This window comes from Notamacropus eugenii, chromosome 5, assembly GCF_028372415.1.
Source record: "Notamacropus eugenii isolate mMacEug1 chromosome 5, mMacEug1.pri_v2, whole genome shotgun sequence".
Lineage (NCBI taxonomy): Eukaryota > Metazoa > Chordata > Mammalia > Diprotodontia > Macropodidae > Notamacropus > Notamacropus eugenii.
Genome location: NC_092876.1, coordinates 163873765 through 163890730, shown reverse-complemented (window position 1 = coordinate 163890730; position 16966 = coordinate 163873765). Strand labels below are relative to the sequence as shown.

The 16966-nt window shown below is 39.3% G+C and overlaps 1 protein-coding gene and 1 pseudogene across 2 annotated transcripts in view; one reads left to right on the top strand and one right to left on the bottom strand.

Annotated features, from left to right (window-relative positions):
- The window catches only part of PIWIL4 (piwi like RNA-mediated gene silencing 4), a 61766-nt gene that overhangs the window by 23962 nt on the left and 20838 nt on the right, over positions 1 to 16966 (top strand). For both annotated transcript variants that reach the window (XM_072611316.1, XM_072611317.1), the window contains exons 8-12: positions 1312 to 1509; positions 3100 to 3211; positions 8037 to 8160; positions 10159 to 10276; positions 12674 to 12785. In XM_072611316.1, the coding sequence (XP_072467417.1) occupies positions 1312 to 1509; positions 3100 to 3211; positions 8037 to 8160; positions 10159 to 10276; positions 12674 to 12785 (664 nt within the window). The remainder of the gene's footprint in view (positions 1 to 1311; positions 1510 to 3099; positions 3212 to 8036; positions 8161 to 10158; positions 10277 to 12673; positions 12786 to 16966) is intronic.
- Positions 8422 to 9377, bottom strand: LOC140505396 (guanylate-binding protein 1-like; annotated as a pseudogene).

Below are 16966 nucleotides of genomic sequence, written 5' to 3'. Positions count from 1 at the left end.
CCCCCCACTTTCTCCATATTTGAATATTTTTCTTTCACACATCCTAATTATGAGAAGTAGCAAATCTCACCCCCTTCTTTGTCTTTCTACACTTTTCCCCTCCCTTTACTTTTCTCCTTCAAATTCTCAGAACTGAATCATACTACCTAGGTCCTCTCTTTTTTTCTGTTATTTAACAACTTCAGTACCCTTTGAAAACATAAAGGTTCTGAAGTGACACTTGTTCCTTCTCCCCCATAAGAATGTTAGCACTATATCATCATACAGTTCCTCCTAATTATTAAAAAAAAATTACCTTTCTGAGTTTCTCCTGATTCTTTTGTTTGTATTTCAAAGTTTTTCCTCACCTGTTGGATAGGGTGCTGGATTTAGAGACAGGAAGACCTGAATTTAAATCTTGCATCATATAATTACTATTTCTGTGACTGTGAGTAAATCATCTCTGTCTTCCTCAGTTTACTCATCTGCAAAATGGGAGTGATCATAACACCTATCTTTCAAATTTTGTGAGCATCAAATGAGATCGTGTATGTAAAGCTCTTTGCAAACCTTAAAGCACTATAGTTATCCCTCCCCCTTTGTGGTTTCCATATACTGTGGGTCAGCATGAAAAACTAAATGAGAACTTTTTGGGAGTTTTGTGAAAGCCACAGATGACATACGAAGGCGAGCAGATGACATAGAAAAAGTTTAGAAACTCAGAAATGCATAAAATATATATATATAGTATTGTATAATATCAATCCAAATTTTACAATAAGGTGCTGTAAACACTCGTTAAAAGAAAAAGAAAAAATTCAGATTTCTTCCCTGGTGTGAAAGGAGGGTCCCTTACCGATAACGGTATATAAATGCTAGTTTTTATTGCTGTTGACGTTGTTATTACTTTGGCTGAAGAAATAATCATACCAGTCAGTGATCAGTCAACAAGCATTTCATATTAAATCACCTGCTAAGTCCTAGATACCATGACATTATGAACCCTTGAAGGAAAGAAGTATTTTGAGTTGTTCAGTCATTTTCAGACATGACTGATTCTTCATGACCCCATTTGGGGTTTTCTTGGCAGTTATACTAGAGTAGTTGGCCATTTCCTTCTCCAGCTCATTTTACAGATGAGGAAACTGAGGTAAATGGGGTTAAGTGACTTGCCCAGGGTCACACAAAGTATCTGAGACCAGATTTGAACTCAGGAAGATGAGTCTTCCTTGACTCCAGGTGTAGCCCTCTATCCACTGAGCGTCTCTCTGCTTAATAGATGTCTAGTAGTCATGAATGATTTTTAAACGTTTTAATGTTTTTTTCCATAAGATTGTCCCTGTGGCCTGGATTTGCCATTTCTGTCTCACAGTTTGAAAATAAGCTCATGTTTACTGCCAATGTGACTCATAAAGTCTTACGTAATGAGACCGTTCTGGAACTCATGACTGATCTATATAACAGAAAGGAGAAGTTGTACTTCATAGAAATCTGTGAAAAAGAATTGCTTGGATGTATTGTCCTCACAAGGTAAGGATGTTGCATTCTTTACTTGGTTGCATCTAGCCCTTAATGATTCACAGCGATTAGGAGCTGAGATGGGATAATAATGAAAAGAGTCAGTGGACTCCTTTAGGTCCAGAGTCATTTCATCTTCTAAGGATGACAGCTAATCTGATAATTTGTCCTTGCAGGGATACTTGTGAACCTACAAAGTTACGCATGGTATTTGTTATCAGTGTTATACAGTCATTTTTCAGTTGTGTCCAACTCTTCATGACCCCATTTGGGATTTTCTTGGCAAACATACTGGAGTAGTTTGCCATTTCCTTCAGCTTATTTGACAGATGAGGAAACCAAGGCTAACAGGATTAAGTGACTTGCCCAGGGTCACACAGTTATTAATTGTCTGAGGCTGGATTTGAACTCAGGTTCTCCTGACTCTAAGCCCTGCATGCAATCCTCTGCACCACTTCACTTTTCCTGGGCATGATATTACATTCTTCCATATTGCACTCTTGCATCCCTTGATACTAGGGAGTCTGAGGTTTGTTTGAACTCAGGAGTTCTGAGCTGTAATGCACTAGATTGAATGTCTACTTTACCTTCATCACCAGTAAGGTGAGTTCTTGAGGCTGGGGAGCCATCAGACTGTCTAAAAAGGGCTGAACCAGTCAGAAACAAAGCAGGATCTTGTGCTGATCAGTAGTGGAATCAGGAACCTGAGTGATTGCTATACATCCAGACTGAGATAAGGACACTAGGCTCAAAAAATTAAGTATGGTTTATGTTACTCCTTTACCCAATAAATAAACTCCAGTGGCTCCTATTGACTTTGATCAAGTATTATTTCATCTTTATCTCCTCTTTTAAAAATTTCTATTTGTTGTGAAAATCTTACAATGTACTTAATACACAGAAGCCCATGTATGTTATTTATAAATAAATAAATATACAAATACAGGGGTGGTTGCTTTAGAATTTTTTTCTGATGGCATCTGGTACTATCGTGTGTATAACTTACTTTGTCCAACCCAAAACAAAAATGAGAAGAAGGAGTTGTATGGATTTTACTCAGTTGTTATTGCTCCAGAGTGCAGAACCTGCCCTCTAAAGGGTGCCCGACACAGCCATAAGATGATCTATTGAAGAAGAGGTGAGTGTGGATGGTGTGGCATTTTCCCAGTGGTGCCTACCTAGCTGCTGCTATGAGTGTTCTGATACCAGTTAGGTTGTAATACCCCTGAGACCTGGGAGTAGAGTAGTAGAAAAGGGAGAAGAAAGGAGGCAAGTGTTGGAGGACATAGGGGTCCTCCATATAGGTATGTACATCCCACAAGGTACACAGGGATGATGCAAGAATGGTGGGATTTGATCCATATTCCCATACCCTAGTTGATTACAAATCATGCCACAGTGCTCTAGACATCATTTTGGAGCCTTCTAGACTAAGAGGGTTAATTTGACAGGTGAACTGAATTGTCCAGGGTCACTCGAGCTGTATGTATCAGAGGCAAGAACCCCAAACCCCATGTTTTTTTATTTGGTCCAAGCCTGTTTACTCACTGCTGTTTGTCTTGTACTCTTGGAAAATTAATTAAGATTTTGATCTCCACCAAGGTACAATAATAAAACTTACCGGATTGATGACATTGATTGGTCTGTGAAGCCCACCGACACCTTTCAGAAACGTGATGGCACCAAGGTCACTTATTTTGATTATTATAAACAGGTATGTAAAAATGATGGCCAGGAAAACAGTTATTCTGTAAGCTGAAATGAAAGAAAATTTCCTTGCTCTGAGTCTGTTGAAAGGGCAGTTAAGTGGCTCCATGGAGACCTGAGTTAAAATCCAGCTTCATAAACTTCTTGGCTATGTAACCCTGGGCAAGTCACTTAATCCTTTTTGCCTCATTCCTCATCTGTAAAATGAGCTGGAAAAAGAAATGGCAAGTTACTCCAGTATCTTTGCCAAGAAAACCCCAAATGGGATCGTGAAGGATCAGACGTGACTGAAATGACTGGACAGCAATAGTCTGTTGAAAGGTTTCTGTTCCTGGATGGCATAACTAAATCTTTTCTCATTAAAATAGATGTATTTTAAAACATTAAATAACTGAAAAAAGACTATAGTGGTACCCCACTCGTAACGGAATCTAGTTCTATGATTTTGGGAAAGTCTTTCCACATCTCTGGATCTCAGTTTCCTCATCCATGAAATAGAGAGTATTGGTAATGTCTTTGTGGCTCATTGTGCACAGGCTATAATTAGAAAAAACATCAGGAAAACAATTTCTTATATGTATTTCTCTCTTTTCCTCAAAGGAGGACCATTTGAATCATAGAATATTAGCTGTATTATCCAATCCAGAGCTGTCAAACTTGGAGGAACCAAATGAAATCGTATTTGGGAAAGGTTTAATAAAAAAATATAAAAATACAATACAACACAGATAATGTTAATTTGTGGTTTTCTAAGCCAACTATGCAGCCTTCATGGATCCCTTTCTATTTGAGCTTGACAGCACTGACATTCTGGTCCATCTCACTCATTACAGAAGAGCAAACTATGGACCTAGAGCTCTGTCCTGGGTGTCAGAAAGACCAGAGTTCAAATCCAGTCTCAGATTTTCCCTAGCCCTTTGACCTTGGGCAAGTTACTTAAACTCTGTTTGCCTCATCTTCCTCAACTATAGAATGGGTCAGGGTTGTTAGATGAAATGAGAGAACATTTGTAGAAGCACTAAGCACTTTGCCTTCTCATCTATAAACTGGGGATAATAATAGGTGCTTTGGGATTATTCTGAGGAAAATGCCCAAGAAATCTTAAAGTACGTAAAAAATCTGTGCCTTTATTATTTCCCACCTCCCAGGCTTGCTGTGACAATCCTCAAATGAGAAATATTTGTAAAGAGAGTTTTGCATGTACATGGCATGTACTAGGCACTCTATAAATGCTAGCTGCTATCATGATTAGGATTATAAAAGTGAAGAGATTTGCTGTGGGTTTTTTTTTTGTTTGTTTTTTGTTTTTATCATCTAGGCTTCTGATTTCATTGGTTTAGGGAACTCATGGTATGGAAACTCCTGTTGATGCAGACTGGTGACTTACCTGTCACTTACGGTTTTTAGAGAGTTTCCCTAGGGACATTGGGACACTAATGGTGTAGAGGGTGGAATTTTGGACTTGAAGTTAGAAAGACTTTAGTTCACATCCTGTTTTGGGCATTGACTAGCAGTATGATACTGAGAAAGTCACATCACCCCTTCTGGCCTCAGTTCCTCATCTGGGAATTAAAGAGTTTGAATTAGATAGTCTTTAAGGTCCTGTCCAACTGTAAATCTGGAATGTGTCAAAGGCATAACTTGAGCCCAGGGCTTATTCGCACTAAGGCCAGCCCTCAGGGACTTGAACACATATCTCCTTACTCTAAGCCCAGGGCACTTCCCCCTATACCATATTGATTATTTTGCACTCAGTCCTCAAGGTAACAGAAATCCTGAGACTGAACTCCTTTGTGTTTCTTTTTCTTAGTCCTGCCTGGACAGTGGTTAGAAGAGCTGCAGCTGTTGACTGTGGAAGAGTGTTATATTTCTATTTCTATAGCAGGGTAGATTATTCAAGGGCAAATGAGCTCATCATATAAGAGTACTTATATGTCACTGATTAGGTTCAATCACTAACCCAAAATGAACTTACTGAATTGTTTCTGATTTTTATTACTAAAAGGTTTTTTATTGAAATGGAAGAGCTCTTGCCCCTTATTTTCTTAATTAGAATTGTTATTAGTATAAAATAGTACCCATATTTCTCATAAATTTTAATTACAGCCCCTCTCTGAATAAAGTAAATTACACAGAGGATATATATTAAGTGAAATCTTTGGGAGGCAAATTTTTTTAACTATTGTTTTGTTTTGCAGGAAAGAAAGTAAAATTCAGGTTTTGGACATTAGTGGGTGTGATACCATCCTGAGAAAATGAGGCAGCATGTAGTGGTGGGGATGGTGTGGTAGAAAAAACACTGGACTAGGAATCAGTTAAATTCAGCATTTATAAATACTTACTGTATATAAGATTTGGTGCTAAAAACGCAAAACAAATGAAATAGTCTTTGCCCTCAAGGAGCTTATGGTCTATTGGGGAAATAACATGTACCAGTAGAAATGTATACAAAATACATGCAAAAGAAATATAATGGATTCTGAAGGAGAAGGCACAGGCATTAGGAAAAAACTCATGTAGGAGGCGGTATTTGAGCTGAGTTTTGTAGGAAAGAGGAGATTCTAAGAAGGGATCAGGTTTCTCAGTAAGGGTTCAAGAAAAGCTTAGGCAAAAGGTATTATCTCAAGGAGGGTATGAAGGAAGCTATAGATTCTAAGGGGCAGCAGTGGGGATGGAGTACATTCTAAGCATTGGGGGCACCTTGATCATGAGCCTTAAGTGATCTGAACCTCCATTTCCTTGTCTGTAGGGTGTAACTACAGCTAGTAGATAGAGCATTGAGCCTGCAGTCTGGAAGAGCTGAGTTCAAATCCAGCCCCAGATACTTACTAGCTTCACCACTCAAGATGATTCTATTTGCCTCAGTTTCCTCAGATGTAAAATGGGAATCATAATAGCCAAATGAGATATTATTTGAAAAATCCTTAGCACAATGCCTAGCATGTAGGTGTTACACAAAGGTTTGTTGCCTTCCTCCTTCTCTGTCTCGTTTTGCAACCACCTCTCTCCCAGGTTTATTGCTATGTTTATAAATTATTTTGTTATTTATAGATCATAAGATCATAGATGTAGAGCCAGAGGAAGGGACCTTACAGGCCATTGAATTCAGCCCCTTGTTTTATAAATGAGGCCTAGGACATTAAAGGATTTAGTCTTGCTCAGGACTTGAAGGGACCTTTGAGGCCATCTTCTCCAGCCTTCTCTTTTACATGTGATAAAACAGGACTAGAAAAGTGACTTGCTTAGCCTCACATAGCTTGCTTTCAAAAAAAAAAAAACAAACCTCTTCCCCCTTGTTCACTTCCTTTACAGTTAATTGGTTAATCAGTTCTATGGCAATCTTCATTGATCATTAAAAGAATTGGAATAATTGGTTGGACCAGGCCACACAGAGGCCAATCCAGTTTAGTCTTAGCCCGAGATGTGATTCTGCTCCTTGAGGAAAATAAAGTATGAGCTCCTGAAGGAGATATTAGATGGCCATTATATAGTCATTCTGAGTAAAGAAGACAGGTTATCAATAAAAATCATAAACATGACCCTAAAAATAGGGTAATAGGAATAATAAATAATAATACTAAAGAGGTAATAAGAACAATTAGAATGTGCTACATTAATGTAGGATTTTTCATTCAAAATTACATGATTTTATATAGTATGGATTTCTAATTGATGACCTTGTAGTTATGATCACTTCAGTCCACTCCACTAAGACATTTTTTTCTTAAGAAATGATGTCAAGGGATACCTCTGCCATCCTGTGCTTAAGAAGTTAATTTTTTGAAGCCATATGGACCTTTGAAGGTTTCCATATTAAATTCTACTTTATTATATTTCACCCACCAGTCTAGTTTGGTATGAGATTCTTTCATTATGTGGACTCTGTCATCCAGCAGGCAGTTTCTCTCTCTCAGCTTTATGCCACCTGCTGATATTTGAAAGATGTGTATTGCATTCTATTCCTTCACATCATTGAAAGTGTTGAGCAGCACAGAGCAAAAATGGATCGCTGGAGTACTTCACTACAAAACTTCCTTTAAGTTGAGATCAAGCCATTTAGTGACTCAGCTTTGGATCCAGTTATTCAACTAATGCTAAATACACCCAACTGTGTTATCCTCTAGTACCAGATTCAATGCCAGATTCAAATAGAAATGGATCCCTACAGGTGATATTGACTCAGTACACCACAAGTTAATATAATCTATGTTGTATTGTATTTTTGTTTGTTTTGTTAAATATTTACCAATTACATTTTAATCTGTTTCCAGCTGCACAAGCAAACAAGCCAAGTTTGATACCTCTGATAGCTAGCTAGCCTTTAAACAACACTTTAAGGTCTACAGAGCACTTTATAAATATCTCGTTTTATCCTTAAGACAATGCTGGGAGACAGATGCTATTATTATTCCCCTTTTACAGATGAGGAGACTAAATCTGAGTGAGGTGAAGTGACTTGTCCAGAGTCACATAGCTAGGAAGAGATTAGATTTGAACTCAAGTCTTCTCAATTTCATGGACGATGCTTTATCCACTGTGCCACCTAGCCATTTCTAGTATTCAAATACTTAGCTCTCCATTTTGTCCATGAACATTGCATGAAAGACTGTCACATGATTTGTTTAATTTTACTTTTATCACGTCTACAGATTTCCTGTATAGCCATCTAGTAATAGATGGATCTCCCTTCAAAGAATTAATGAGATTCAAGATGTGTCAGTATTGATGGGATAAGGGTATTATAGCAGTTGAAGAGGCTGAAGAATGACAAGGTCACGATCTTATATTGTGCAGTTTCTTAACTTTTCGTTCTTTAATCTTGTGTTTTATAGCAATATGATATCCACCTGTCTGACCTAAGCCAGCCAATGCTCATTAGTCAGTTGAAAAGTAAGGGTAATGACAGTGGTGAAGTCCGGATTGCTCACCTGGTTCCTGAGCTCTGCTTTCTCACAGGTAATTCTCATGTCTTATGGATCTAATGTTTAGTTAGCATAATGAACAGATAGCCAACCTTGAAGCTAGGAAGATGACCTGGGTTTAAGTCTTGTATAAATTGTTCTCCTGATTCTGCTCACTTCAGTCTGTATCAGTTTATATAATTTTTCCTTGTTTCTATAAAATAATTTTTGTGGCACAATAATATTCTATTATATTCATATACCATAACTTTTTTAGCCTTTCCCCAATTCATAGGCATCCCTCCCAATTTCCAACTCAGTTCTCTATTTGAACCAGTGCCAGGACTGTATTCTCCATACAGGATATTTATCCACTGGTGATGGCCTCAATATAGGTCAGAATCAGGTTCTCTAGATGGGGCCCATTGACTGTGATGCCTTCCTGAAGAGTTTTCGCATTGGAATGCTGGAAGATAATAGGAGCAGAAGCTTTCAACTTGTTCCACAAATTCAGGATTCAATTCACTGTCATGAAGTTTCTTGAGCTGGGAAAGCTTCTTTTGGTGTGTGGACTGATCAAAGATAAAGCATTTCTTCCTGGGGAAGAACTGGCAGATACACTGATGACGTAGGTTGAACATTTGAATTTCCTCAGGTTTGCCTTTCTTAGGCTTCAGTGTGATCTCCAGGTACTCATCAGAGGTGATGGGTTTCCCATTAATTTCCAGCTTCAAGGTGAAATTGCGCACAGTCTGCACAAAGTCCAGAAAGAAGCTCACAAATTCTGAGGAGTTTTCTACCTTATCAGTGCTGGGGGCAGATTTGCTCTTGATGCGGTCTGTCAGCTCGGTCACATAGTGTAGCTGGTCCATGGCCTGTTGGTTGATGGTGCCCATGCTGTTATAGACAAAGGTGCTGCTCAGCCAGGGCAAAGATCTACGTGTCCTTCTTGTTGCCCTTTTCCACATTACCCAGGCCCTCTTGCATCCAGGAGAACAAGGGTGTGATTTGGTTTCTTGGGATGAAGAACACACCACATCCAGATGCCCTTGGTGTGAGACTGCACAGTGGAGCCAAGGGAAAGCCTGATTTTTTTCTCTGCCAGCTTATTCATCAGGTAGGACTTGCCAGTGTGATACAGGCCCTCAATAGCCACCTTCACCACTGGTTTGGTTACTGAAGACTCTCCAGAGATTTCTGGTTCACTGTCAGTTCTGCTTTCTCATTCTCAATTTGACACGCTGGGGCTATCATCTGGACATCAGAGGCCATGTTGAAAGTGGTTTGTTATCCCTTCATCAGCCAACACTTATCATGCAGACCACCCTGCTAAGAGCGAGGGTTACAGAGAACAGTGAAAACAGCCCCACCCTTGCGCATCTTGCAGCTTAGCAGAGGTTTAGTGAGAAGGTAAAACAGAGACAGAGATTTAGGAGAGAAGGCAGTGGCCCCTAAGAGGGCCAGCCAAGGCATCCTGTAGCAGGTGGTGCTCAAGCTTCACCTGGCAGGCAGCTGGGGAGCTCTGCCCGCCAGATGTGAGAGAGGACAGTCCAGTGACTGAGCCAAGCAGCGTAAAGGGACTGAGTGGAGCAACAGTTGGGCTCCCTGCTCCATGGCTCTCAAACAGGGAATAAAGGGGTACTTAGAAGAAAGCCACCATGGAAGAGGAAAGACCCTGTTCGTCATTTCTTATAGCACAATAGTAAGTTCTTTATATTGAGCCAAAGTCTTCCTCCTCACAACTTCCAGCCACCTATCCTTGTTCTGTTTTCTGGAATGGAGGTAATAAACAAGTTTGATTCCCTTACCACTATGTAGCCCTTCAGTTATTCCCAGAATATAGTCAAAATAAATATTTGTTAAATGCCACCAGATTGTGAAGTCTGAAAAACTTTTAATAATGCAATTTGAGCATTGAATTCTTATGCAGTTACCTCAGTTGTGAAACCAACCTTATTTCAATAAACTGCAAAACTTGTGACTGAGGTGAGGGCTTGGAGTGATAAAGTTCACGGTAAATTTTTTCCTTTTGGTGCCTTTTCAAATTTAATAGGTTTGAGCAAAAAAGTGACTTCAGATTTCCGCTTGATGAAGGACCTGACTTCAGAAACTCGTCTAACCCCTATTCGCAGGCAACAGAGACTGTCTAGACTTGCCGATAACATTCAGAGGTAATTTATTGTGATACACAACCTTGCTTGGGATACATTGTTGCCTTTCTCATCTACGATCCAAGTTCTAGAACCTCACATTCTGCAGAGTGGTTGAGTACAACCTTGCACACTTCCTGGTTCACCTTTTCTGTAGAAAAATAGAGGCCTCATTCTTGTCGGATTTGGATGTTCGTAAGCAGGAATACAAATGCCTGAGTGTAAGTGTCTTCTGTGGTAGATGAAAGATGAAATGACTGAGGAAAACAGAGGTTCAATATTCTGAGTGTATCAGTTTAATAAACAGTGCATGGCAATTGCCCAACAAAGCCGAACCAGGCCCGTTCTTCAGCTTAAGTTGGCACATTCCACAAGGTGACAAACTTTTTTATACATTAAAAACAATTACTCAAATGAGAACAGTTAATTAAAAGGAAACAATACAACATCAGGTAATCTGATTTCTAGTTGGAGGAAAGATTAGGGACTTTTCAGGTTGGGAGGGGGAGAGTGAACAGGTGCAGTTCCCTGATTTCAGAGAAGGAGGTGTCCTACTCCCCACACATCTATAACCAATCAAGGGAACATGGAAACAATAACTGACTGATCAGTATGGGGCCAGTTTTCAGGTAAGCCAAATGGGTTGCTTGAGATGTATAATTGTGAGAAAACTCCTTACATCAGTCTTTGGATCTGACTAGGTTTCTGATCAACATAACCTAGGTCCTTGGTTAAGAGTTTTTAAGCAGCAGGTAGAGATGGTCCAGTTTCCCAGTCACACAGGGTTAGGTTCAAACAATGCAATAAGATTTTCTTCCAATTCCCACAATTGAATAAAGTTTTCTCACAATACAGAAGTTGTGTTACACCCATAATTGAATAGAAATGAACCTAGCTCCAAAATTGAGTCATAAAGAGTTGGGGTGATTCACTCAGTTCCCACAATTAACCACTTGCTGTCCTAATCCCCTCAATTCCCTCACTTGGCACACTTGAACTTAACTGAAGAATCCTGTTAGTGACAGGTTGGCCATGATCTATGCATCTGAACATTGACCCTTCAGTTGGGCTTCTAGTCCTCCCTTCAAGTATAAATACCCTTAACCCAGAATGAGAATGATTTCCATTCCCCTGAATCAACCCTCCTGATACTCTGAAAAGCCTCCCTAGCCTCTCTCTACTTGGGGGATGGATTCTTCACCCTGAGTTCAAATCCTTCTTATGACACTTACTACAAAAATCACTTACCCTTCCTAGTTCTTAGCTTCTTTACCTATAAAATTAGGGGATTGTTCTTTGTGACGTCTGAGTTCCCTTTGGCTAGATCTATGATCCCATGTTTTCCTGCCCACTTTGGAATGAATACTTGACCTCTTATCTCTTCTCCTTCTACCTCCCTGGCCGCTTGGTAATTGACTTTAGATCCTTGGTCTGTCCTTACTCTCGACATCTGGAGGTCAGTCCTCCTGATTAATTTCCATAGTGGTCTTTACTTATATCATTTCTCTTAATTAATCTCATGAACAGTAACCCTCACACACAAGATGCCTTGAATGCCTGACATGTGGAATAAAATGTTTTATTAATTCAAGTCATTGGATAACATAGAAACAGTAGCATGATATCACCAAAAGACCAAAAGGGAACAGTGTTGTAGGGGGAACCAGAGCCAGAGTTGTGGTTTTGTTATGGTTATAAATTTCTCTTGATATTCCTTCTCCTTCCTTTCAGCACCAAGCTTGGTTCCTGGTGACCACTGCATCAACTCTTTCAGAGATTTCTGTGCCCGCTTGCCTTCCCAATGAAAAACCCTTGTTAGATGCAGTTTTGTTTTTTTCAGTCACCTTCTGACTACCTCTGTTTACTAGACTTCGTTCCAAATCAGCAAGATCACATAATCCCACCAGAACTTTCCCTGTTCGCTGGAGCCAGCTCCGTCCAACCTACTATATAATAATAATAATACAAAAATAATAACTAGCACTTACATAATGCTTTAAGGTTTGCAGAATGCCATCCGTTATCCTCATAACAACTCTGGGAAGAAGGTGCTTTTATTATGCCCACTTTATAGATGAGGAGGCTGAGGGATTTGCCCAGGGTCCCATAGTAAGTATCTGAGGCCAGACTTGGACTCAGGTCTTCCTGACTCCAGATCCTGTGCCCTGTCTGTTGCACCACATAACTGCCTACATTTGGAGTCTTGTTCATTTATTATACTCTCAATAGAACAGTTTAGAATTGGTGTAGTGGGTATAGAAGAAATGATAAAAAAAAAGAGCAGCCATCTTAGAAATCCAACAAAATTAAGGAGGGAGAGCTCACCATCACTGTTTTGCCTTTTTTTCCCCACTGATTTTTTTTTTCTGCTGAAGACTAATGTATTCATAATTTCACATCAAATTCTGTTTTCCACAGAAACCCAGAGGCTCGTTTCGAACTGGAGACCTGGGGACTACAGTTTGGATGCCAAGTGTCTCTGACAGGCCGGGTGGTTCCTTCAGAAAAAATACTAATGCAGGACAGTATAGTGAGTATTGTCATTTTATCTTCACTTGGAAAGAGATATTTTCATGTGTGAGTGGGAACAGTTAGATTGACTGACGGATCACAGCCTGTTTAATTACTGTGTCCCCTTAACTCTATAACCCTAGAGTTTTCCTTGATCTCTCTTCTGTCAGAGCTTTTTTCATTTTTCTGTCCTCCTTTTCCCTGGTTTTCTTCAGGTCTCTTCTAAAATCTCACCTTCTACAAAGAAGCCTTTCCTGATCCCCTGTAATGCTAATACCCTCTCTCTAAGATTGTCTCTGATTTATACTGTTTTTACCTTGTTTGGATATAGGTATTTCTTTGCATGTTTTCTCCCCCATTAGACTCTGAGCTCTTTGAGAGCAGGGGCTATTTTTTTGCCTTTCTTTGTATCCCTAGTACTTAGCACAGTGACTGCCACATAGTAGGTATTTAATAAATGCTAATTGACTCCACTTGAAGGAAACAAGCATTTATTAAACTCCCACTGTGTACAGTGACTTATCTCAATCGATTCTGACAATGCTGGCAAGTAGGTGCTATAATCCCCATTTTATGGCTGAGGAAACTGAGGTAAGCAGGTTAAGTTACTTGCCCAGGGCCAAACAACTAGTAAGAGTTTGAAACCATATTTGAACTGAAATCTTCCTGACTAGTTCCTGCGCTCTATCCACTGTGCCACCCTACTTGCCTTTGAGGTGACTCTTCCTCACTGTGCTCAGTGGGAGACTGTAGATACCATTGTATTAAAGTGTACTCTGAGACTTATTAGGAAATGTTATTTCTAGCCACTGTTTAAATATAGGCTCTTAGAAGGACCCTGGGTAAGTCACAACCCTGACCTCCTCTATCAATTGGCTTTGGATCTAGGCCTCATCTGTCAAATGAAGCGGTTGGACCCCTTGATCTGTGTATGTTCCTATGGAACTAGAGAGCTAAGAAATATCTTAGAGATCATCTCGTCCAGTACCCTTATTTTATAAATAAAAAAAACTAAGGCCTAGAAAGGTGAAATTATTTATGTGAAATTAAACACTAAACATTATTTGTGTAAAATTAAACATTAAATATTAGTGGCAAAGCTGTAATTAGACGCCAAACCTCCTTACTCTCCTTACTCCCAGTTCATTTTAATTGAAGCAGATACTCTTGATTTCATTGGGAACTTACAGGCCCACTCTGTGGTTTAAAAAAAACAAACACCCCCCTGTACCCCCAATAACCCTACATAATTATATGATTAGTGTGCTGGAATGTACAGAATGTAATCGGGGGATCGATTCAGGTCCCATCTTTACCACTTACAAACTGTGGGATGGTAGCTAAGCCATTTATCTCTCCTGGCCTCAGTTCCTTAGATATCATGGAGACAGTAATTCCTATGAATAATATGAATAAAATTAAATTTAAAAATAAGGCCTTATATTGTTGTGAGACACAGTGTGGTCTAGTGTTTAGCATGCTGGGCTTGAGGTAAGGAAGCCCTGGGTTCAGATGGCACTTGGTACCAATTAGCTGTATGACTTTAGGTGAGTTGTTGAAACTCTGGATGCCTCGATCAATTCCCCAGGATCATAGGTCTAGTGAGGAAAGGGACTTTAAACACTAGCTTGTCCAATTCCCTCTTTATGGATGAGGAAACTGAGACCCAGAGAAGTTATGTAACTTGTACAAGGTCACATAGGTGGTAATGATAGTCAGGTTTTGAACTCAGGTTCCCGGACTTCTAATTCATCATTCTTCCCACTCTACCACACTGCCTCTTTATCAGCTTAGTAAGGGACTGGTTGGGATTGGAGTTGGTGGATAGAGTTCTCACAGTGAAAATTTCCCCATGCTCACAAAATCCCAGATCCCTGGAGCACTTACATATTATGATATATACGGCACTGTATTTAATGATGTTATCCTTTTAAAAACTGTTTTTAACATTCATTTTTTAAAGAATTAGTTCCAAATTCTCTTTCCCTCCAGCCCCAACCCCACCCATTGAAAAGACAAATAATATGGTCCTACTTATACATGTGAAGTCATGTAAAACATTCCTGTGTTAACCATGTTGCAAAAAAGAAAAATAAAGTGAAAAAAGTATGAACAAAAGCATAGATAGTTTTGGAAAGGTGATTGCAGGTGGCACGCTGTTTTGTGAGATGAATTGGGCTAATCATCTTAAAAATAAGAGAGAACTAAAATTTCCATGTTAGTAAATGTTTAACAGTTCTAAAAAAGGAAAAGATATATATATACACATATATATTCGAGACATACTTTTAAACTTTAATTTGCATTATTAACATTGTATCTATCTCTTTCTTTTAAAAATCTAGACAGCAGAATAATAAATCCTGCCCTGATTTGTAACGTTTGCCGATTTCTGCAGTGTATATATTCACACTGAAAATTTAATAACCAAATTTTGAGCCAGTTCTAGTTGACCGCAACATTGACCTCTTTGTCCTGTGAAGGCTGCCCTACTAGGCACACCATCATGCTGACACTTATATAATATAATATCTAGTCTTTCAGTATAGTCAAAAAACCTGTCACAGTATCCTCAGGTACAGTCTAAATAACTCAGATTGGTCACTGATTGCCTGTGTTCTATCATTGTGCCTGTTGCGCGCTTCATCCTGAAATTTAGGCAGTGCTATCTGTGCTGACCTAACAACTTCCACATTCATTTGATAACTTCCGTTGCTGAGGGAACGCTACCCTCTACATGATTATTGTCAGTGATTATTTTCAGTTAACAATACTCTAAGGTACTTTTATAGTTCTGACATATGGAAACTTTCAACATGGTAACTGTTTACCAAAACTCTTGTAATGTTAAAATTATTTTTTTGTCCACAAAACAGGGAAGATGAAATTAAAAGTAAAGTAAAAGTCAGATTAACATTAAAAAAAGTATGCTTCAGTCTGCATTCAGAGTTCCTCAGTTCTCTCTCAGGACATAGATAGCATTTTTTTATTTAGCGTTAGCATTTTCCATATCATAAGTCCTTTGAAATTGCCTTGAATCATCGTGCCAGTTGGAGTACGTAAATCTTTCATAGTTGATTGATTGATAATAAATTATAAAGGTGAAGGTTGCACAACAGGGATCCCATAGTTTTGATCATTTATTTTTTGTTTTTAAGCTTCTAAAGGAAAAGTGCTGCTTGGCTATTAAAAAATTCAGGTCCACAAATGGGATACAGAACCCACAGCGAGGTTCTTTTTTCACCCTTTCCCGGTGAGTGGGCCCATGTGGAGGGGCTACTGGACTGACCTGAACATTGTTTGTGTGCTCCTGGAGCACTTGGCCTTGGTGCTTCTCCAGAGTGCTTGTTTTCTTAGCTCTCTAATCCCTTCAGCTCCCTCTTAAACTGCGTAGAAAAAGAATCCTGACCTATACCATCTTTTGTACTCTCCTTTATATTGTTGAAGTAACCTGGAAAATCACATTTAGCATTTTCTGTTTGAGATCGTAATGTTGTCTGTATGCCCAAAGTAAGACCAGTGTAGAGGAAAACAACCATAAGAGTGAGGGAAATGGAGACCATATCCTATATGCATTAGTTGAAGGAACTGAGGAGGCAGCAGAGTGCTTTGGAGAGAACTCTAAATTTGTTGTCAGAGGTTTAAATCCTAATTCTCCCACTTACTGTCTGTAAAATGAAGGCTGGACTCGATGTCTAAGGTCTCTTCCAGCTTTAAGTCTATAATCCCCTGACCATATTTAGCCTGGAAAGACAAGACCTAGGGGGAACATGATAGCAGTCTTCAAGTACTGGAAAGATTCTACCATGGTAAAAGACTTGTTCTTCTTGAGTCTAGAGTTTAGAGGTAAGGGACAGGAGGCAGAAGTTCCAAAGAGAGAGTTAAATTTGATGTAAGGAAAACCTTGTTAATAGCTAGAGTTTTCCACAAGTTAGTCAGGCTCCCCAGGAGGTAAAAGTCTGTGCACTGAAAGTCTTTGAGTGGAGGCAGAATGACCTCTTGTCAGCATTTTCATGAAAGAGATTCTTGTTCAACAGTGAGTTGAGCTAGATGACCTCTGAGGTCCCTTCTAATTCTGTAATTCCAGGATATCATTTCGCTTCACTAGCCCTGTGTTTTTGTATCAGTAAAACAAAACAAAGAGTTTAGAATAGATGGTCTCCAAAGTCTCTTTCACATTGGCCATGAGTTGAATTAGAC